This window comes from Jaculus jaculus, chromosome 13 (genome assembly GCF_020740685.1).
Source record: "Jaculus jaculus isolate mJacJac1 chromosome 13, mJacJac1.mat.Y.cur, whole genome shotgun sequence".
NCBI lineage: Eukaryota > Metazoa > Chordata > Mammalia > Rodentia > Dipodidae > Jaculus > Jaculus jaculus.
The window spans coordinates 4,140,458-4,162,615 of record NC_059114.1 but is presented as its reverse complement, the minus strand read 5'-3'; the positions used below and the strand labels follow the sequence as shown (position 1 = coordinate 4,162,615).

Sequence of the window (22,158 nt, the reverse complement as noted above, 5' to 3'; positions counted from 1 at the left end):
GAATGTGGGAGAACTGCAGAAGTTCCCATGTACTTGAAGTCTCTAACATCATGAGGCCTCCATTGCAACTTTGTTAGGGTTTCTACTTACAGTTTAACATAACAGCTTATAGAGCTCTAGGAAGAAAATCTGAGCCTTCCAGCATTATTTGATTCTTTAAATAAAAATGCTATTAATGTATTTGTGTGTGTGTGTGTGTGTACACCAGGGCCTCTTACTGCTACACACAAACTCCAGGCTCCTGCAGCACTTTATTAATCCAGTTTCTGTGGGCAGCTTGGGAATTGAACTTAGACTGGTAGGCTTTGCAAATAAGCACCTTTAACCACTGAGACATCTTCCCAGACCCATGGTTTTGATTAAAGACATGGGGCTGGAGGGATGGCTTAGCGGTTAAGGCGCTTGCATGTGAAGCTTAAGAACCCAGACCCACATAAGCCAGATGCACAAGGTGGTGCATGTGTCTGGAGTTCGTTTTCAGTGGCTGGGGGCCCTGGCGCACCCATTTTCTCTCTCTTTCTCTCAAATGAATGAAAAAGAAAACACTAACACAGGATATGTTTTGTTTTGAGCTGCACTGAAAGGTGGCAGTAAGTGACATTAGCTTCCGACCTGAGTTCTGTCTTCAGATAGCTGGTTTGTGTGACTTGTGGTTTTTGAACTGTGCTTTGTGGTCCACCTTTCACTGCAATGTCTAAACCTCCCCCGGGTCTTCCAGAGAACCGCTTGGCTTTGGGAAGCCCGGAGAAGAACCCCAAAGTGGACGTGGGCTACAGGCCGAGGAGCTCGTCCAGCACGCCCACCAGCCCGAAGCCCCTCCTGCAGTCCCCCAAGCCCACCCTGGCAGCCCGGCCCTGCATTCCACAGAAGCCAAGAACTGCCTCCCGACCAGGTAAGGCTGTCACAGATCTGTGGGGCCCACAGGACCGGGCAGTTCCCAAGGTCCACCGATGGTCCCCGGGCGGTGGTTGAATAGAGAGCTTCAGCGGGGGTGGGGACGGGAAACCCATGGGAAAGTGGTGAAGACCAAAGGTTCCTTGGTTCAGTACTGAGGCCCACCCATGTGAGAAGTGGGATCCTAAAACTGGAGTGGCTTTCGGCTCTGATGGGAGGCAGGACAGGAAAGTCAGCCTGGTGTCGTGTTAGCTCACAGGCAGAGGGTGACTCGACTTTCTGAAATCTGTCTCCAGGGTAGTTAGAATGTGCACATCTATTTTACCATATCCTATGGCACATCACAAGTTGAGAACTGGATTTCACAGACTACGCCTGTTTTCAAATAAAACTTTATTGATCTAGCCATAGTGTTGGTACAGGCCTTGTAGACATTGATTGGATACAGCAGCTGCCCAAGGCCACACAGTCTACAGAGCCCAAGAGATACATTTCTCTGGCCAGTTACAAATGCATGTGCTGACAGTGGAGAAAATCCTCCATGGAGCAGAAGCATACAAATAATTTCTTTTTTATTTCTTAAATTCTATTTATTGGTTTATTCATTTGAGAGAACGAGAAAGAGGCAGAGAGAGGGGGAGGGAATGGGCATACCAAGGCCTCCAGCCACTGCAAAAAACTTCATACGCATGCACCATCTTGCGCATCTGGCTTACGTGGGTCCTGGGGAATCAAACCGAGGCCTTTTGGCTTTGCAGGCAAGCGCCTTAAATGCTAAGCCATTCCCTCCAGTCCACAAGGCATTTTTGTCCGGAAACATCATATCTGCTTTTTCTTATGCGTCGTCTGTGTTTCATGAAACCTCGCTGGTGTGCTCGGAGTGTGGAGCGGTCTGATTTTCGTCTTTGGGTTTCCGTAGAAGACGCCCCAGACTCTCCATCTGGCCCTAGCTCTCCTAAAGTTGCTCTTCTCCCACCCGCCCTGAGAAAGCTTCCCGCAGACAAGGAGCGCAACGGCCAGAGCAGCCCGCAGCCTGCTCCGAGGAGCTTTCCACAGGAAGGTAAGAACGGCTTCCTCTGGGTTCACTCGGCCCCCAAGGGAGGTCATTTTAAAAGGAGGGGCTCCGTCCCGCACTTGACCACCAGTGTTGTAGAGTCCAAGTTGCCATCCAGAGGAGTCTCCTAGTTCAGCAGTGTGACCCGGCCCTGTGGGTGACGTGGGAACTTAAGGAGCAGTGTCAGGAGCGGCCGAGGTCCTCAGCCGAAGCCCCACTTCGCAGAAGTGGTGACTGGGTGCTCCTGGGGACTGGCTCCTGGCACGTTAGCTCATAAGGTCATGTAGCTTTTCACGTCCCATTAATTCCAAGGACAGCCCCCCTTGCTGTAGGTGGGGAGAGGAAGACCTCCTGCCCCAGGGACCGCGCAGCTCACTGGGCAGGCTTGTCACGAGCCAAGCGTCCCACGTCCTTGGTCGTGTGGCCTGGGTGCGGACCCTCTCAGGTCAGGGTGTCATCACACCGATTCCCTCCTCCTAGCTTGCTAAGGACAGGGCCATGGCTTCCCAGGGCTGAGCGCCCTCCCAGCTTTCCGGTGGACGTGCTAACTGAGGATAAGGGCTGAGTGAGGTAGAGCAGGAAGCCTCAGTGTCGGAGCTGCTCCACCCACCGCCCCGGTTTCTACTTTCTCCTTATCGAAGTGGAGGTCTTTTCCTCTGTGGCCCTGGCGGGCCTGCAGCTCCCCTGTGTAACCCAGGCTGACTTTGAACTCACAGCAATCCTCCGTGCCTCGGCCTCCTGAGTGAGCTATCCTTCAGGCCCAACCTTCCCCTGTGATTTCAAGTGCACAGTTGGCTTTAAAAAATTAATTAATTAATTAAAAGTTTTTTTTAAAATTTATTTGTAAGGAGAGAGAGAGAGAAAGTAAGGGCACACACACGGGGGCCTCCTGCTGCTGCAAACAGACTCCAGATGCGTGCGCCACTTTGTATACGCGGCTTCATGTGGATGCTGAGGAATCAGACCTGGGTCTTCAGGGCTTTGTTAGCCAAGGGCCTTAGCCGCCATGGTGCATCTCCAGCCCACAGCTACTTGTGGGTAGAGAGGGATTCCCACGCTGTCCCGATCCCTGGCTGCTCCCGTGCAGAGATCCTGGAGCCAGCCCCCGCCCACACCCTCTCCCTATGGTTATGGGGGTGGGGGGTGGTGCTGTTCTGTTTTATTTATTCATTTAATACTCCAGAACTCTTTGATCTCTGTGGCTCTGTCATCTTCCTACTTTGGCCTTCTTTTTTTCCTTTATTGGTAATAGTCTCAGTCAGTAGGGGTATTGCACTGTCTGTGGTTTGGGAGGGTCGAATAAACCAGTAAACACAACCTGCTTTTATCTTCACTGGGCAGACTTCCTTGGCTGACGGAAGCCTCATTCACCTGTTGCTTAAAAATAAATGGACGTGGGCTGGGGAAATGGCTTAGTGGTAAAGGAGTTTGTCTGCAAAGCCTAAGGACCCTGATTCGATTCCCCAGGTCCCCACCTAAGCCAGATGCACAAGGGGGCGCATGCGTCTGGAGTTCGTTTGCAGTGACTGGAGGCCCTGGAGGGCCCGTTCTCTCTTTCTGTCTCTTTTCTCTCTCTCTTTCTCTCAAACAAACAAATAAAGGCATGAGCCACCATTCCTGCAATAAATAAATAAATAAATAAATGGACGTGGAGGTATGATGGACTGGTCAAAGAAGGGGTAATGAGTCATGAGGGGTCAATAAAGACAGGGCTCCGTATTATAGCCAGAGCCTGTGGGAACATCAGTATTCAGAGAGGAGCCTTTGCTAATGCTTGGTTCAAATTGACCAGTCCCTGACAGCCTGTTCTCACTGTAGAAAAGCACGGCCCCTTTTCTACTCCCTCCTGGTTGTCCCTCTGTGCCTCGGGAGTATTTGAGAACCGACTTCCTTTCCAGCCTCAGAAATAGATGTTTGGGGCCTGGAGAGATGGCTTAGCAGTTCAGGCGCTTGCCTGTGAAGCCAGGGAACTCGAATCTCCAGGTCCCATGTAAGCCAGATGCATAGTGACGCAGGCACGCAGTGTCCCACAAGGGGGCGCACACGTCCGGAGCTTGTTTGCAGTGGCTGAAGGCCCTGTGCGCCCATTTTCTCTCTCTCTCTCTCTCTCTCTCAAATAAATAATTTAAAAATCAAAAACAAAAAAAGAAATAGCTGTTTGTTTTCCTTCCCCTTTCCCATCAATAGCAGGTATCAGTAATGATTCCTGTCCTGTCACCCCAGGGGTTGGTTGGGACTTCCGAGCTATGGACACCATCGCTTTCCCAGCTCAGGTCAGAGTAAACTAATTATGAAGGCTAATAATGCCGGTGATGTTGCTTCTTACTGAACACAGGCTGGAAACACACCCGAGCTCTGACAGTGGCTTGTGAACGTTTGAAGTGTAAGATTTTTTTTTTCTTTTGGGTTTTTTGTGGTAGGGTCTCACTCTGGTCCAGGCTGACCTGGAATTCACTATGTAGTCTCAGGGTGGCCTGGATCTCATGGCGATCCTCCTACCTCTGCCTCCCAAGTGCTGGGGTTAAAGGCGTGCACCACCACACTCGGCTTGAAGTGTAAGAGTTTTAAAAACAACTATTTTCATTTATTTGCAAGCAGAGAGTGAGATAGAGATGAGAGACTGACAGAGAGAGTGTATGCACCAGGGCCTCCAGCTGCTGCCAATGAACTCCAGACTCATGGGTCACTTTGTGCATCTGGCATTATGTGGGTCCTGGGGGACCAAACCCAGGTTGTTAGGCTTTATTAGGCAAACATCTTAACTGCTGAGCCATCTCCAGCTTAGAGTATAATATTTAAAAAAAATTTTTTTTGTTCATTTTTATTTATTTATTTGAGAGTGACAGAGGCAGATAGAGATAGAGAGAGAGAGAATGGGTGCACCAGGGCTTCCAGCCACTGCAAACAAACTCCAGACGCATGCGACCCCTGGTGCATCTGGCTAATGTGGGTCCTGGGGAATCGAGCTTCGAACCGCGGTCCTTAGGCTTCATAGGCAAGCGCTTAACCACTAAGCCATCTCTCCAGCCCATGGAGTGTAAGATTTTTTAAAAATATTTTTATTTATTTGAGAGTGACAGAGAGAGAAAGAGGAAGAGAGAGAGAGAGAGAGAGAGAGAGGGAGAGAGAATGGGCGTGCCAGGGCCTCCAGCCACTGCAAACGAACTCCAGATGCATGCGCCCCCTTGTGCATTTGGCTAACGTGGGACCTGGGGAACCGAGCCTCGAACCGGGGTCCTTAGGCTTCACAGGCAAGCGCTTAACCGCTAAGCCATCTCTCCAGCCGAGTGTAAGATTTTTAACTACGTCTTTTTTGCCAGCTCATCTCGTACAGGGTTAGAAGAGGTGGTAGCCACTTGCAAGCCCTATCTTTCCTCTAGAAACTCTTGCCGCTGCGTTTCCTCCTTTCTTCTGGGGTGCTATTCACGCTGATTATTTCACTCCCTTGCTTCCTGCCTCTCTCTGGACTAGCATGCCCAACTGATTTCTGAAGCAGGTAAATGGCTGTGAGTCTTCTGAATTATTCCATACCCAATGCCCTTTCCATTAATTCATCATGTGGAATCCAGATGGTAATCGCAGGACGTTTCTGTTAATACTGTCGGGGGACAGGAATGGTGGGGGGGGCTCACCTCATGTTGCACATTTCCATCATGTTGGCTGTTGAATTCTATAGATGTATCTGCCCAGGACCCACACCCTGAATTCCTTGAATCTTCAGTCGGGGTGGGCAAAGGTGATACCTTATTTTTTAATATTGGTGCTTTTCCGTGTGAGTGTCAACACACTGATGTACTTGCTCCTACAAAGGGTAAAATGAGCCCCTTTTCCTCAGTGGTGCAAAGAGGAGATTATTACAAAAGGCATGCAGATCACGACAGTGGCAAGCCTTCCAGTAGAGGGAAAAGATCTTCAAAACTGTACTCCACCATTGCGGAAGAGGACGCGAATGCGCCTGGGCACGGGAAGTCACAGCCAACAAATGGTCAGAGCCTTTGATTGTCATCCCTTGCTCACTGTAAAGCTCACGGGCTGGCACTAACAAAAGAGCTTTAATTGAGTAACTGCTCGGGCTGGGGCTGGAGAATGGCCAGGTTAGTCATGGCATTGCCTTTTTATCTCTTTATGGCAATGGAACAGTTCCTCCATGGGAGGCAAAAAAAAAAAAAAAAAAAAAAAAAGAATTGGCAATCTAAAAGTAGATGCTGTGAGGGTCTTAATTCCCTTGGCAGCCTGTCCGTTTAAATTTTAGCAATCCCTGGAGGTTTATTTTTTATGTCTGGGGGTGGGGGGGGCGTCATATCTTCTTTCTTTCTTTTTTTCTTTTCCATTAAGCTTCTATTGGGAGTAGGGAAGAAATTTTTAGGGCAGTAGACTTTCTTCTCTGTTTCTTCTCCCAGAGACTATTGGCTTAAATTTTTACTCATAGGCTGTATGAGAAAAAAGATCTATAAGTATGCAATATGCACCTATTTTTTTTTAAATATTTTATTTTATTTTATTTTATTTATTTATTTATGAGAGAGAGAGAGGTCATACCAAGGCCTCCTGCAGCTGCAAATGAACTCCACAATCGTGTGCCACTTTGTGCATTTGGCTTCATGTGGGTACTGGGGAATCAAACCCCAGGCAGTCAGGTTTTGTAAGAAAGCACCTTTAAAGCTGGGCGTGATGGTGCACGCCTTTAATCCCAGCACTCAGGAGGCAGAGGTAGGAGGATTGCCATGAGTTCGAGGCCACCTTGAGACTCCATAGTGAATTCCAGGTCAGCCTGGGCTAGAGTGAGACCCTACCTCGAAAAAACAAACAAACAAAAAAGCCCCTGTAATCACTGATCTCCAGCCCAGGGAAAGGTGTACAAAATACGGCTGGCTAAGTGCAGACATGCTCTTCCAGGGAACATTTTCTAGTCTGCTGGTATGAAAGACAAAACTTGCCGATATTCTCTTCAAACTTGAGAGACAAGTTAGTCTGCTCCCTGGTATTTCCTCTCATACTTCTGCCTCCCGACTGGCCTCGTGGCAAATTCGGCAGGCTTTTATTTGGGTGAGGACAGTCCCAGGAGATGCGGAGAGAGATTTTAGTTCAGTCCCCTCCTGTGGGAAATTTGAAAACAGTTAGTGCTAACTCAGTGAGGAAATGTCTTTTCAGTGGCTACCATGAAAAATGTGTTCAAAGGAAATCTTGTCTCATAAAAGAAAGGATATGCTGATGTGTGATTCCTTGAAGGAATTCTGCCCTGGGAATGAAGTTGTTTTTTTTTTTTTATTAATATATGAGTCTTTGCATTTCCTGGGTCAGGGACACTGCCTCGCTGTCCAGTCTAAAGCCACTGCGTTCACTTTCTATGAGAGCAAGCATCCTACGAGAGTGACCTCATGAGGGGGAAACTTTTTATTGCAGAAGGAAAAGCCATCTTTAAATCTGGGTACTTTATTGGGCGCTAAAAGGCTAGAACTGTTTCTCTAAGCCATGTAGCATCTGCCCTGAGGAAAGTCAACTGAGTTAGTCTTTCTCTCTCTCTCTCTCTCTCTCTCTCTCTCTCTCTCTCTCTCTCTCTCTCCCCTCTCCTCTCTCTCTCTCTGTCTCTCTCTCCCCTCTCTCTCCTCTCTCTCTCTCTCTCTCTCTCTCTCTCTGTCACTCTCACTGCTCACTGGGGAAAGACTCTGAGGCCTCGCACCTGACCTGCATCCCAGCGTGGCTCTGCTGGCTTTGTGGTTACAGTGATGATGTTGCCAAGAAAACCTCTGCTAAGTTAAGTCACAGCTGAGTTACCTAAATGAACATGTAAGGCATTTATGAAGCATGGCAGAGTTCTTTTTGAAAACACATCAAATACAAACCTCTGGTTTTTTGTTTGTTTTGTTTTTCGGGATAGGGTCTCACTGTAGCTCAGGCTGACCTGGAATTCACTATGCAGTCTCAGGGTGGCCTTGTACCTCTACCTCCCGAGTGCTGGGATTAAAGGCATGTGTCACCACGCCCGACATCTTTGCCTGTTTTTTTTTTTTTTTTTAAACACACTCAAGGCTAGATACAAGTTTTATATCCTGGAAATTTACACTTAGACTATGATATCCTTTGATTTATATCACTCGTTAACAAGGCACCCTTGATACAATGTTCCTTCTTCAAGAGCTCCTAAAGTACTTTATACAACATACATATGGAGAGAGAGAGAGAGAGAGAGAGAGAACCCCCAAACCACATTTATCATCTCTCAGGTGATGAGTCGAATCATAACAATCCTTGCCTTTCCTCTTCTCTCTTCTCCTCTCCTCTCTTCCCTTCTCTTTCTTTTTTCTATTCTCTCTTCTCCCTTTGCCCTCCTCTCCCTTCTGTCTTCTCCCTCTCCTCTCTACCTATCATCTATCTATCTATCATCTCTCTATCATCATCATCATCATTATCTATCCATCCATCTATCTATCTATCTATCTATCTATCTATCTATCTATCTATCATCTCTATATGTATCATCTATCCTCTCTCTCTCTCTCTCTCTTTCTATCTATCATCTGTCATCTATCTATGTGGCTTCAGGAGCTTCAAATTCTCTTTGTGGTGGGATAGGTCAAATTTTGGTGGAATCCAATAACGTCATCTTGCATTAGCTTTGTCTGCCTTGATTTCAACAGAAGCTTCAATTAAAGTCATTTTCTACCTGATATCTCACTTTGTTTTGTTAGTGCCAGTTCCTCGCACACGACTGTCTTTGCCTTTGAGAATTGTATAGCACTTTGCTTTCTGAATAGTTCTTGGTTTAAAAAAAAAAATAATTGCGGATCTCGCAGAACCATTGATGGAGCCGTGCTGTGTTCCTTGCTCTTAAATCTTTTAAGAACACCTTGGTTTGGTTTATACTAAAACATGTTTCTTGGTCTCCTAATTTTCATATTCACAAAACAAGCAGAAGCTATTGTTCTCAAAGCAGGCTGTGAATTTCTACCTGAGTTACTGCGTTTTAGTTGTGTGGCTGTTTGACGCTGATCCGACAGGTAACATTCATCATTGCTTTTATAGGAAATGTTTGTCTTTTGAACTCCACATCATATTTCTGTTTGATGATATGATGTGATATTTTCATTAGCATATGTGCTATTTTCCTCAAGAAAATAGCTGGTTTTGTCTGCCTCTGCGTGCGCTGCGGTGGCCATCTGGCCCTGAAAGTCCTGTGAACATCTCGTGCCTCTTCCCTTATCAAACCTGCAGCTGACCGTTGCTTGCCTGAGCCTTACAGTCTGTAAGGGCGTGCTTGGCTTTACTTGGTTAGCCCAGATCCAGGTCCCACCTCCCCTGTAAGAACTCAAGACAGCGATGGTGATGCCCTCTCATGTCATGACCCCGGCCCTTGAAAGGTAGAGGCAGGAGGACCAGGAGTTCAGAGTCATCCTTGGGGATATGGTGAGTTCCAGGACAGCCTGTGGTATGCAAGACTCTGTCCCAAACAAACAGCAGCAACAACAACAATAAAAAGCCACGCAATGATTTTTCAAGAGGAATTTAGCAGTTGGCTGGCATTTTGGGCTCTTGTTAGAAAGAAAGGAACAATAACAACAACAACAACAAAAAAAAAAACACCCAAAAATCCAGGATCAACTACTGAGTATTATTTTAAGGAAAGTGTGTTTCCCTCCTGGAAGATATGGTTCTCTTTGCGTCTTTCAATGGAGAAATCTCAATTTTTCATGTACATCTCTAATTCCAAGTCTATCTGCATATTTTAGAAGGTTTTAAATTTGCATATATACATATGCAAAGTGAATCTTCTCTGAGCCCCTCTGCAGCACTTACTGCCACTTTAGACAAGGTGTGAACGCGCAGTTAAGTGCTTCTGTGGAGTAAATTACCCGCCCATTCCCCGAGCATCTCTTACCAATTAACAGTACATGGCGTGGTAAACAATCCCGTGTAGACGCTAGCATTTTCCACTGTACTTCCCTGGAGAAGTCAGATAAAACGCTGAGCTGGGGTGAATTTTTTTTTTGTTTGTTTATTTGTTTTTACCCTATATAAAATCAAACATTAAATAAACCTGTAAGAGATCTGATGGAATTAACAAAAGTCTGATTTTTTAAAAATTAAACTTTATTTTTTTAAAAGGTAAGTCTGAATTTTTAAACATTAAAAAAAAGTAAATTGTGTAGTTTGAAGTTTCAAGCAGGCATTTTTTTTTTGTTTAGACCATCCTTAAATGGGAGCCTGGCCAGACCTACTTCAGTATAACTGTAATTAGCATCCTAATGATGTACAATCAAATCAGTGTTTCCTCTGGGCTGGAAAACAAAGGACATGCCTTCCACAGAACTGTCAGGTTTGCAAAGCATCCTTCCGTGTGATGGCTTCCTGGTTTTCCCAACTAGGAATGGTACCTGTCTCCAGCATTAAGAACATGTCAGCTGGTCCTTAAAAACTAACCTATGAAGGTAAATGCAGTGAGAATGACTCCACCCCCACCCATCCCTCTCCTGCACCCCCCTACTGAGGATCAAACCCAGGTCTTCACGTGTGCTCAACCACTGAGCTACACTCCCACATCCTAGAATGAATTTCTCAGTGTTCCCAACTTAGTGAAATGCATTCATGGCCTTCTTGAAACCATGGGTTATTTTTTTTTTCCCCTTCGTAACTGTTAGGTAAATTGTAGTATTTTACCAATGAGAAACTAGTGTATTAAACTGGCAATGTTTCTCTTTCCTCTGGACTCCCACTCCCTGCTGTCCCCCACAGTTCTCCACCATGGAGGACACAAAATTCCAGTGCCCACTCGCAAGATTAACTCTTAGGTGGAGATAGAAGGATAGCCTAGTTTTTGCTGGAAGATTCCATCATGTTGTATTGCTATAAATTTCATGTCTACTATGACTAATGTCCTGGGTTCACAGGCTTATTCCAATTTTTTTTTTTAATGAGAGAGAGTGGCACACCAGGATCTCTGGCCACTAATCCAACTCCAGACGTGTGCGCCACATTGTGTGCATGTGCAACCTTGTGCACGCATCACCTTGTGCGTGTGGTTTACATGGGATCTGGCGAGTCGAATATGGGTCCTTAGCCTTCTCAGGCAAGTGCCTTAACTGCGAAGTCATACCTCCAGCCCTCCGTTTTTAGCTGGCATAAAAATATTTGATTACATGAATTGTTCCATTTTTAATTCTTTTTTTTTAATTGTTCCATTTTTTAGAAAGCACCTTTAAAAAAAAGTTATTATTTATTTGTAAGGAGAGAGAAAGAGAGAGAGAATGGGCATGCCAGGGCCTCTTGTTATTACAAACAAATTCCAGAAGCATGTGCCACTCTGTTCATCTGACTTTACGTGAGTACTGGGCAATCAAACCTGGGCCATCAGGCTTTGCAAGCCAAGCGCTGTTAACCACTGAGCCATCTCCCCAGCCCTGATAAGTACATTTATATCCTAGCATGTATTAGACCAACCTCTCCAGGAAGCTGAAGTACTGGGAAGGATGAAAAGTTGATCATTTTAATCTTGGGATTTGAATAAATAAATATTCTCCAAAGACAAATAAGAAATGCATCACCATATTATTTCTTCCCGTAAACCTTCATTGTATGGAGGAACAACTGATTTAGGTTTAAAATTTTTTTTTTGTTTATTTTATTTATTTATTTATTTGAGAGTGACAGAGAGAGAAAGAGGCAGATAGAGATAGAGAGAGCGAGAATGGGTGCGCCAGGGCCTCCAGCCACTGCAAACGAAATCCAGACGCATGCGCCCCCTTGTGCATCTGGCTAACGTGGGTCCTGGCGAATTGAGCCTCGAACCGGGGTCCTTAGGCTTCACAGGCAAGCACTTAACCGCTAAGCCATCTCTCCAGCCCTGATTTGGGTTTTAAATATAGTGCAGAAATTCTAGCAGGTCTCACACAAGTACTGCTCTATTTGAGGTATGATTTATTTTTTTTTTTATTTTTTGCCAGATATCTGAAGACCCGTAAACCTTCCTCTTGTTTTTAGCATGCGGGTTGAAAAGCTTAAAGGCCTCTTTGCATAATGTATCAAATTAGTCGTGTGGTAAAGGGAAAACTATTCATAGATGTTCAATGATTGTCTTTCTGCAAGTCTAGCTTATAAACAACTTCCGAAGGACCAACCACACAAGTACATTTTTTTTTCCCAGTACAAACGTATACTTTTTAAAGTGTTTTAAAGCTTAAAGAACAAACACTGAGAACTTGCCAAAGCTATTGAATAAAAAGAAGCTAAAAGAGAAATTTGCTTTTATGATGAGACTTGAATTTTATTTTTCATCTCATGCAATTGTAACTTCAATTTAATGTTGTTAACTCAAATTCAAAATGTTTATCATTAAAAAATCAGAATCTGGCCTTTGGCAATCAAATTGGCAAGGGAACTTTGCTGTTTATATTTTGATTTTGGGTTTAGTAAACCCCCCACTCTCTGAAACTCTTCCATGAAGCAAACATTTAAATAGCCAACTCCTAGTAGGATGACTTTTGGGGTAGGGGGCAGGGTGTCACTGTAGCCCAGGCTGACCTGGAATTCAGTATGTAGTCTCAGGGTGGCCTTGAACTCACGGTGATCCTCCTACCTCTTCCTCCCAAGTGCTGGGATTAAAGGCATGCGCCACTGTGCCCGGCCTGAATTTTTTTTTTTAACATGTGAAAATTAAAGTGACAAAGTAGCCATGATGCCCATGGCTCTTCTCGGACTGAGATCTGCGTTCCTGGCTGAATTCTTGCATTTCTCACTGAGGGGGTAGCTGTGCTTTGTAGGTTACTTTCCAAAAGGCTTGCTGTTTTTAGCAATAGATACCCAAGGAATTAGCTCCTAATGGCCACATTGGTGCCTTTCCCAGGCACGGCAGCAGAGGATCAAGGACCTTGGTGGACAGAGTGTGGGCTTTCAGGAGGAAGATAGAGCTTACATCCTAGGGCCAAGTTTTCCAGAGCCTACGTGACAGGATAGGATAGCATCCTGTAGTAAGGTCACGTCATCCTGCGTTCACACCTGGTTAAACATTACTCGATCAAGGTGAAGGCGGTAGCGGAGGTGCAGGGGGGTGAGCCAGAGACAGCCTGGTCCAGCAAAGCTCTGCCCTCGCTGTGCGACGGCGCCTCCGTGGCTGTCTGAGCTCGGCCCCCCCGGAGGGCCGGATGAACTGCAGGCGGTGCCTAACGCATCTGCACGGACTTGCTCTGTCCCCCGTTTTGGAGCGTGAAAAGAACCCATTTCCTTCATGAGGCTGAGGTGACCCGAGACGCAGAAAGGTCTCCCTGATGCCCTCCTCCCAGCACGAGGGTCACCAGCCCCAGCCATCTGCCCAAGGCACCAAGTAAAACACCTGACCAGCCAGCACCTTCGCGCTGCCCGGTGGTCCTCCCCGTCCCCTGTGCTGTGTGAGGGGCAGCTGTGATGGGGAAGTCACCTGGCTCAGGGCAGCCTCGGGGACCTCCCACCCTCCTGGCTTCTTCCTCTGCTTGTCTGCCACCCTTACTTCAGATTCTCGGCAACCTTCTCTATGAGGGGTTCGCCCTCTCATAGACTGGCATCCTGCGTGCGTGTGTCTGCTTGAGTTCGTCCACTTGCCTGCGGTTTTGTGGGTTCCAACTTGCCGTCTTGAGTCTGTGAGCATAGTAGCCGGGCTGTTTGTGAGAAAGTCCATCCTGACTGCTCCCCAGCCCGGCTTCTCGGGGTCCTTGCCCCTCGCCCCACTGTGGGCCAGGCCTCTCAGGGTGCTGCTTGTCAATACACTGTTGTCATCGCCTTGACTTCTGATTGCAGTTTCGAGGAAAAGCTGGGGCCAGCAAGCCCAGGAGATTCCGGAGCCCAAGCACCGGTCCTCCAGTAAAGACGGCCGCCACGGGAGCAAAGCCAGTGACTCCGGAGAAGAGGCGGAAAAAGAGTTTATTTTTGTGTGACTGTCCCCGTGCCCAGGGCTCCCCGCACGGTGCTCTTCACAGCCATCAGCGAGGAGACAAGAGCTGCTTGTCTCCCTTCCATCTCTTGGTGCTTTCTCTTCTCTCCAGTCCTTCCTTCTTTCATTTTTATTTTTAGTATAAAAACAAATTCACTTCCCAGCTATCAAAGCCCATTTTCTCTTGGTTTCCTCCTAACTTGCATTTGATCTCTAAGCATCCCTTCACATGCCTTCTTTCAATGAAAGCTAGCAGTGATTCCACGGGCCCTACTTGAATTTCTCTGAGGCAGCTACACCTCGACCTGCATGATGAGGTTTTGGAGATGGAGTGGAGTGTCCGGAACCCACACTCACCCAAGTAGCTCTGTCCTGAAGGCCGTGGGATACTGTTGTGAGCGTGTTTGTGCCAGAGCTGCAAACGACTCGGTGTAGCAGTCTATTCTCGATGTATGCAATTGCACATTGTAATTATATTAACAGAGCACACTAATAAATAATTTGTATAAATTATATATCTTAGATCTTGGATATGGATTTTACATTCTCCCATGGGGAACTTCCTTCCTTCCTGATGTGGAATTGTACATTTAAAACTCGGTCGGTGACCTGCGCACGCCGTTAACAAGCACGGCCAAGGACAGAGAGGGGCCTGTGGCTGTTTCTACTTGTGCCCGGGTTCCATGTATATAGTTGACTGGAATGAGGTTTTATGCATATTCATGTTTTAAGGCCTTTAATTAATTTCTGTCTGCATATTAGATTTTAACGTGTGATTTTAAGAGAAAATACTTTGACACCTGTTTAAAAAAAATCAAAATATTACTCTTTATAATACATCTCACAAGTATCCACTTACATCACAGGATGAAAGTATTTTATTCCTATGTATATTTATACCAATAAAATGATTTTACAAGTGCAGTGTTGGCCCTCTTCCGTTACTTCTACTTAGGATTGGCTTGTGCTGGTGGGTCTATTTCTAAAGTCTAGAATAATCCCAGACACAGGTAATTGCATGATTTAGAAATTACTTCCAAGCCAGGCGTGGTGGCATATGGTTTTAATCCCAGCACTTGGGAGGCAGAGGTAGGTGGATCCCCATGAGTTCAAGGCCACCCTGAGACTACACAGTGAGTTCAAGGTCAGCCTGGACTAGAGTGAGACCCTACCTCGATAAACCAAACAAACAAACAAAAAATTCCATTTATTTTATTTTTTAAACATTTTATTTATATTTTTAGTTATTCATAAAATATTTTATTTGAGAAAGAGAGAAAATGGGCATGCCAGGTCCTCTTGCCACTGCAAATGAACTCTGGATATATGTGCCATTTTCGTGCATGTAGGTCTATGTGGGCACTGGGGAATTGAACCCCAGGCTGTCAGACTTTGCAAGCAAGTATCTTTAAGTGCTGGCTGACCCACCTCTCCAGTTCTCATTTCTTCATTTCTTTCTTTTCTTTTTCTTTCTTTCTTTCTTTCTTTTTTTTTTTTAAGTTTTTCAAGGTAGGGTCTCACTCTAGCCCAGGCTGCCCTGAAATTCACTATGTATTCTCAGGGTGGCCTGGAACTCACGGAGATCCTCCTGCCTCTGCCTCCCGAGTGTTGGGATTAAAGGCGTGCCACCCACCACATCCGGTTCTCGTTTCCTTTCAAATAAATATGATTTAGTCATTCCACCAACAGACTGCCCTCACATCCAGGAAAGCAGGAGAAATTCACAAGAAGATGCATGAAATTCTGTGTCCAGACCTGTGTGCCACGCAAAAAGAGGCGCTGGCCTGAGGGGAGGCGAGGGAAGCGTGGTTTCTTGAAGAGCTGTAAGCAGCGTGGTCATCAGATGGAGAGGAGGAGCACGGAAGGCGGGGCTGGCGGGTCCCTCACCAGCTTCCCAGTTTCCACCCTTGGGTGCCAGGCAAGGGCAGAAGTGCCCTTAAAGCAGGACCCTGCAGTTGGCCACATGATTTCGTGGTGACAGACAGACACAAGATTGTTTTCCCCACCGTGACTGTGCCGTCATCGACGCTGGTGGGGCCCAGACAGCTCTGATGGTGGAAGCACCAGCTACCATCGCTCTCTCCCACTTCCCAGCTCACTCCTCCAAGAAACAGGAGGAAGCAATGGGAAGGAACAGAGACGTGCTTGAGCAGGTAAGTCCCCAGGTGGCACGTATCAAAGGGCAGCCTCCTTTTCTTCTGCTTGTGCCCCAGTGCCAAGGCTACACTCTAGGATCAGAGCCCACACTCTTTTCTCCATCCCTCCCAGAGTTCACACTGAGGCAGGGGAGGGAGTCTAATTCAGAAGAGCGCCCCCCACTGGGGAGGGAGGAAAGAGCAGCCAGCTGCTGGGAGCGCTGATTGCAGCTTTAGGAGCCACGGAGAAGGATGCTGATTAGCTCACAACCCTCGCTGGGAGAAGCCGGCTGAATGGAAGGCGTGCAGGTGACAGTCACCAGAGTGTGTACTTTTCCAAGGCTGGTCATCACCTCCTTTTGTGTACAGCCCAGGGAACTGAGGTTGGCGGGAGGTGCTGGAAAAGCTTGGATTGTTTGTTAAAGTGATTTTTGTGGAGGCCTTAGAGAAAATGTTCTGATTGTCCGCTCTCCCTTAAAAAACACAAGATTTAGAAGCTTGGTGCAGGAAGTTCCACGTGACTACTCCGAGGCATGCTGGATGGTGGCGGCTGGGAAGGAAGCAGGTGGAAGAGAGGGAAGCTCGCTGTCTACAGAACCCTGCGGGTGCCACAACACCTGTCCCTTTGTTGACACAGGGACTGTGTCAGTTGGTTGGTGGGGCCCACAAGTGACTTGGTTTGTCTTCTCCAATGTGGAAGGTACCCACAGGGACGCCAGGCATCGAGACAGCTCTGCATGCCAGCGGCAGTGCCACCTGCCTTTGGTGTGGCCTGTGTCCCAGCTCTGCAAGTAGGTGATGCAGTGGCCGGTCTTGGCTGCTAGATCTACTGAGTGTTGGCTCCTTGCATTGCTGAGGGGACAGCAGTCGTGGGAGGGGATGTGTGGAGAAGATGTGGGATGCCCCGTCCTGAATACAGAGGAGCGTGGTGTGGGCAGGGAGTGGGACATGGGCAGGAAGGCCTCCTTCATCTCTCTTCCTAACCACAGATGTCAAGCAACAAGTCCCAACCCTCTTTCTGAAATGTGGGGTTCTGAAACGAAAGTCTGATTCACAGAGGAACTGCTAGGTTTTCCCTCCAAATACTCAGCAGAACTGGAAGTGGTCTGGACCAGGGTTTGGTATGCCACTGCTTAGACTGAATCAAATCTGACAGTATTTTGCATATTCATAATTTATGAGCCTGAAAGCCTGGCATATTTACCATCTGGCCCTTTAAGGTTAAAGCTTTCTGACCCAGAGCAAGAACTCCTTTGGGACTTGGATTAAAACCACCATTTAGGGACCAGAGGCTGAGGTAGGAGGATTATCATGAGCTCAAGGCCAGCCTGAGACAGAGTGAGACTCTACTTCAAAATGAAAAATAAGGGAGCTGGAGAGATGATTTGGCAGTTAAGGCGCTTGTCTGCAAAGCCAAAGGACCCAGGTTTGATTGCCCAGGACCCACGTAAACCAGGTGCACAAGGGGGCGCATGCGGGTGGAGTTCGTGTACAGCATCTGAAGGCCCTGGCACGCCCATTCTCTCTCTCTGTCTGCCTCTTTCTCTCTCTAGAATAAAAATAAAATATTTTTAAAAAGAAAAAGGAAGTGAATGACAAAAGGAAACCTGTGGCAATGAGTTTTATTTTATTTTATTTGGGTTTTTCGAGATAGGGTTTCTCTCTAGTCCAGGCTGACCTGGAATTCACTATGTAGTCTCAGGGTGGCCTCGAACTCACCATGATACTCTTACCTCTGCCTCCCGAGTGCTGGGATTAAAGGCGTCTGTCACCACACCCAGCTGGCAACGAGTTTTAAAAGAAATAAAACCACAAAGTTATATAGGAACAGCAAGTGTAGGAGACTGAAGGCAAAAACAAAACTGAAAAGAACAGAGGAAGAATTGCCCTATTGCTAAGAGAATAATGAACATAATATTGTTAAAGTCTCTGTCTTTCTCTCACCCTGTGTGTGTGTGTGTGTGTGTGTGTGTGTGTGTGTGTGTGTGCCACACACCTGGGGAGGTCAGGAGACAACCTTGGGGCATTGGGCCTCACTTCTCACCTCGTTTGGCATGGGCTTTCTCTTGCTTGCTGCCAGGCTGGCCGGCACACAAGGGTTCTCCTCTCTGCCTCTCATTGTCACACAGATACACGTGCAACCACATCTGGCTCTACATGGGTTCTGGTGTTCTAACTGGTCATGAGGCTTGTGTAACAAATACTTTTAGCCACTGGGCCTTTTCCACAGCCACATTAAAGCTTTTCCTCATAAAGTCAGAAGCCATAAAAGAGAAAGATAGCGGCAATGGGGTGGGGTACTGTTGCGCTTAGTTCCCAGTTCACGTATTTCACTGAAACACTTAGCCTAGTAGAATGACAGTTTTGCTACCTGTGGAGCAGTCAGCTTTTGAAGTTAACTGCAATTTTTTCAGGTGTGATGTTGAAATCTGGAAAGAATATACACATGGCTGTTAGAGGCCAGTTTGTAAAGGAGATGGCAGTTGTCCTTGGGGAAAGTTTGTCACAAGTACTTTAGAATAAGATGATGGGCTAAGCAGATGTGAGAAGCTCACCTTATCATCCCAACGCCAGAGCTCCGAGAGCCAGCGAGGGGCTGAACCAGGAAAAAGACGTCTTCCTTGGGTCAGAGGTTTGTCCACCATATGAAACTGCTTCCAAAACCAACACGTGGGACTCTCACGAAGATGAGCTCACAGGCAGACCGCCTGAAGCAACAGGGAAATTGAGTCCCGTAGAGAATAAGCATTAGACTTAAAAACCATGGAAGTTAAAAAAGACAAAGAATCAACAAGATAAAATCAGAAAGTTGACTAAAAATAACAGGCAACTTTTGAAAACCAGAAAGATCATTGTGGTGGGCAAAGAGTAGCCAACAAGTTTGGGGAGGACTTGAAGCCAGTTACGGGCGATAGAACGTGGCAACGGTGGTGATGTGCGGTTTATGAAGTGGGTTTATGGTGAATGTAGCTTCTGTGTTTGTCCTATACTCTCGGGTGGACCTGCTCAAGAATATCCCACAACACACGTCCAAGCGCAATAAGGAAACTTTATTCAAGCTATGAGTGGGGTGTAGGAAGAGGGTATCCTGAGTAAAAGAACCACTGTCCTAGAACTTTGCTATGAGGAATGAGTCTGGGCTTAACACCAAAGAATAGCTTGGGCAAGTGGGAATTTATAACAAAGAAGCAGTGGGGCCAAAAATGATGGAAAATTGCTAGAAGGACACATCGGAGGTAAGCGTTAGAATGTTGATGAACTAGTCTGGGGCAGTTTCTTTCTTGCTCTTTTTTTTTTTTTTTTTTTTTTTTTGAGACTGGGTCTGTCCTTAAAGTTGCTTTGTGGCTAAGGATGGCTTTGAACTGCCAATCCTGGTCCTGTGCCTCCAGAGCGCAGGGATTACAGATCCGCACCCCCACGCCAGCACTCTTAGAGGATTTTTGCTGAAGTCAGGTCAAGGTGATCAGACCTTACCTGGGGAAGGAGGACACCAACCAGATGCTGAGGGCAATGAGTAGCCAGGCTGGGAAGGACTTGCTAAACCGACTCGACAGGGTCCTTGTTAAAACTGGGCTTTGCGAGAAGTACATAGACGGTCCCGGGAGGAAGAAGGTTCAGTGAGAGAGTTGTCAGAATCCTGCCACTCTATCATGAGAAAGAAGGCCAGGAGAGCCGCGTGGAATGGACTGGGGGCGTCGTGGTGAACAGTTCTGGTCGATGGCCTGGCTGACAGTGGATGCCAGCTGTCAACTGCGATGCCACAGAGAGCAGGCATGGGCGCCCCCTGCTGAGCCTGGGCCATACTGCAGGACTGTGATCAAGTCAATGCCTGCTTTACTCTGATTCTAGGATGGCTGGTTACCCAGCAACAGATAAATGAGAAAACAAGCAAACAAAAATCGCTACACAGCAGCCGCAGTTCAGATGAAGAAGCACAACGGATCTCTATCGCTGAGTTTCCTTTGAGTGGGCTTCAGGGCAGATTCAAGGCAGGACTTTGTTGGAAGTATGAGAAAAATATGATGTTGGGAAGGGAGCCACGGTCAGGATGGACGCCCAGCACAGACGGTGTTGGGGAGGGAAGCCTGAGGTGCTCCGAGTTACGTCATGACTCACAGCGATCCTCCTGCCTCTGCTTCCTGAGTGCTGGCAGGAGAGGCATGTGCCATCACCCCGGCTGCATCGCACTTGGGAGGCCAGCCTGGGCTATATGATACCTTGACTCCAACATACACATGGGGGGGGGGCGGTGGCAGAGAGAAGAGATTTTGTAGCCCAAAAGCACAGAGACAGAATCTGTGAAGGGGCGTCTTGAAGTAAGAAAAACTAGTGAAGGGGTAGGGAAGATTCAAGTAGCCATACTCATTTCAAGCCCATAGATACAAAGTAACCCACCTCTGCGCACATTGTGGTGTGACCACACATCACCAAAGACAGAAGATGCTCGGAGCAGTCAGAGTACGGGGCAGACACCTAAAGGGAATAAGTTATGAGACAACAGCTGACTTATCTACAGTAGCCAGAGCCAGGAGAGAGAGAGAGGGCCAATGAGAGAGGGAGGAGGGGGGTTGTATAATTTTGGACTACAATCTCTCTCTCTTTCTCCCTCTCCACACACGTGTTGGAGTCTGGTCTCATACAGCCCCGGCTTGCCTCTTGGATGCTGGGATTCCCACCACATGTTCATGTTAGTCAGGGGCTCACATGGTCCAGACTCAGTGATTCGAGAGCAGCTATCCAAGCAAAACCAATACATGGCAACATTATTTGTTAGAAAAGAAAGAAAGAAAGAGAGAAAGAAAGAAAGAAAGGAAATTTAAAGGTTAAATAATAGTAATCTTCACCCCCATCTGTTTATTTATGACTCATTGGTCAAAGGAAATCAAACAATAATTGGACAAGAATTACACTGAAATACCACTCACAGGAAGTGACCTTGAGCAGGACTTAGAGGACATTTAAAGCTCTGATATAATTCTGTTAGAAGGAAATAAATTGCAAATTAATAAGTTATAATTAAGTTAGGAGGAGAAATGCTTACTGAAGCAGTAATGTTTTGTGTACAAATCTAAAACCATTTGGGAGATAAATGGCCTTAGTTTATGTGGTTGTCTGGATTTAACTTTGACTACATTGGATTTAGGAAGTTCTGTGATATAAAATGTCTCTGTAGTTCGAGAATGTATGTAGAGCCATGGGGGAAAGTGGGGAATAAAATTGATTTTAAGGGCTACACAATACTTTTGTATTAGTAAGTTTGTAAGCAAATGGTTGTTTTGTAGCTGGAAAAAAAAATCCATTTTTCTACTCATTTTAACAAATGTAGAGATTAGAAAACTTAGTTTTGTGCTTCAGTGTAGATTACCAAAGCCTCGTCCCATGATTTTGTGACATGTAATTCATTAAGGAAAAGTAATATCTTTAGGTCAACATGGAGGTACTGAGTAGGGGCCTGTGGAGATGGCTGGCTCAGTGGTTAAAGGAACTGGCGTAGAAAGCCTGCGGGCCTGGGCTCATCTCCCTACTATCTACATAAAGCCAGATGCACAAAGTGACTCATGCATCCGGACTTCATACGCAGAAGTACTAGACGGGAATGGCGAACACAAGGGATCTTGGACTCAGAGTTCAGAGTGCTCACCACCACACCATGGACCCCTCAGTGCACGGGAATTTTGAGGAGAATCATTAGCCCGGGTTCCATCTTCTCTATAAGTGCGTGCCTCTCATCTCATGACATAATAGTTAGCCACTGCTGTAGAGCTCATGTCGCTCCAGGTTTCTGTTTTCATTGTTAATGTAAGTGAAAGAGTACATTCTTCTGCTGCTGGTCAGAGTGTAAGTTTATAAACTCAAGAGCATTACTAGTATTAGTATTTTCATTTATTTATTTGCACATGTGTGTGTGCATGTATCCTCCTGTCTTTGTGGGGGGGGGGTGGAGGTAGGCAGGGTGCACAATGGCCTCCTGTCACTGCAAATGGACTCCAGACCCATGTACCACTTTTTTATGTCTGGCTTTATGTGAGTGGCTGGTGAATTGAACCCAGGCCAGCAGGCTTTGCAAGCAAGCCCCTTTGACCACAGAGCCATCTCTTCTGCCCAAGAACCCATTTTTAACCATGTGTGAAAGACTTACCGTGTTCCATGTCATTCTGCATAGCATGTGTACATTCGGA

At 46.6% G+C, this 22,158-nt stretch overlaps 1 protein-coding gene across 10 annotated transcripts in view; it reads left to right on the top strand.

Annotated features, from left to right (window-relative positions):
* Carmil1 (capping protein regulator and myosin 1 linker 1) overlaps positions 1–14,768 on the top strand; it is a 263,372-nt gene extending 248,604 nt beyond the window's left edge. For 4 of the 10 annotated variants that reach the window (XM_045132264.1, XM_045132262.1, XM_045132263.1 and 1 more), the window contains 4 exons: positions 719–892; positions 1,814–1,954; positions 5,784–5,933; positions 13,712–14,768. In XM_045132264.1, the coding sequence (XP_044988199.1) occupies positions 719–892; positions 1,814–1,954; positions 5,784–5,933; positions 13,712–13,848 (602 nt within the window). In that variant the 3' untranslated portion in view covers positions 13,849–14,768. Of the gene's footprint in view, positions 1–718; positions 893–1,813; positions 1,955–5,419; positions 5,445–5,783; positions 5,934–13,711 lie in introns of those variants that run through there. The other 6 variants (XM_045132270.1, XM_045132268.1, XM_045132265.1 and 3 more) reach the window with 3 other exon arrangements.
* The last annotated feature ends 7,390 nt before the right edge of the window (positions 14,769–22,158 follow it).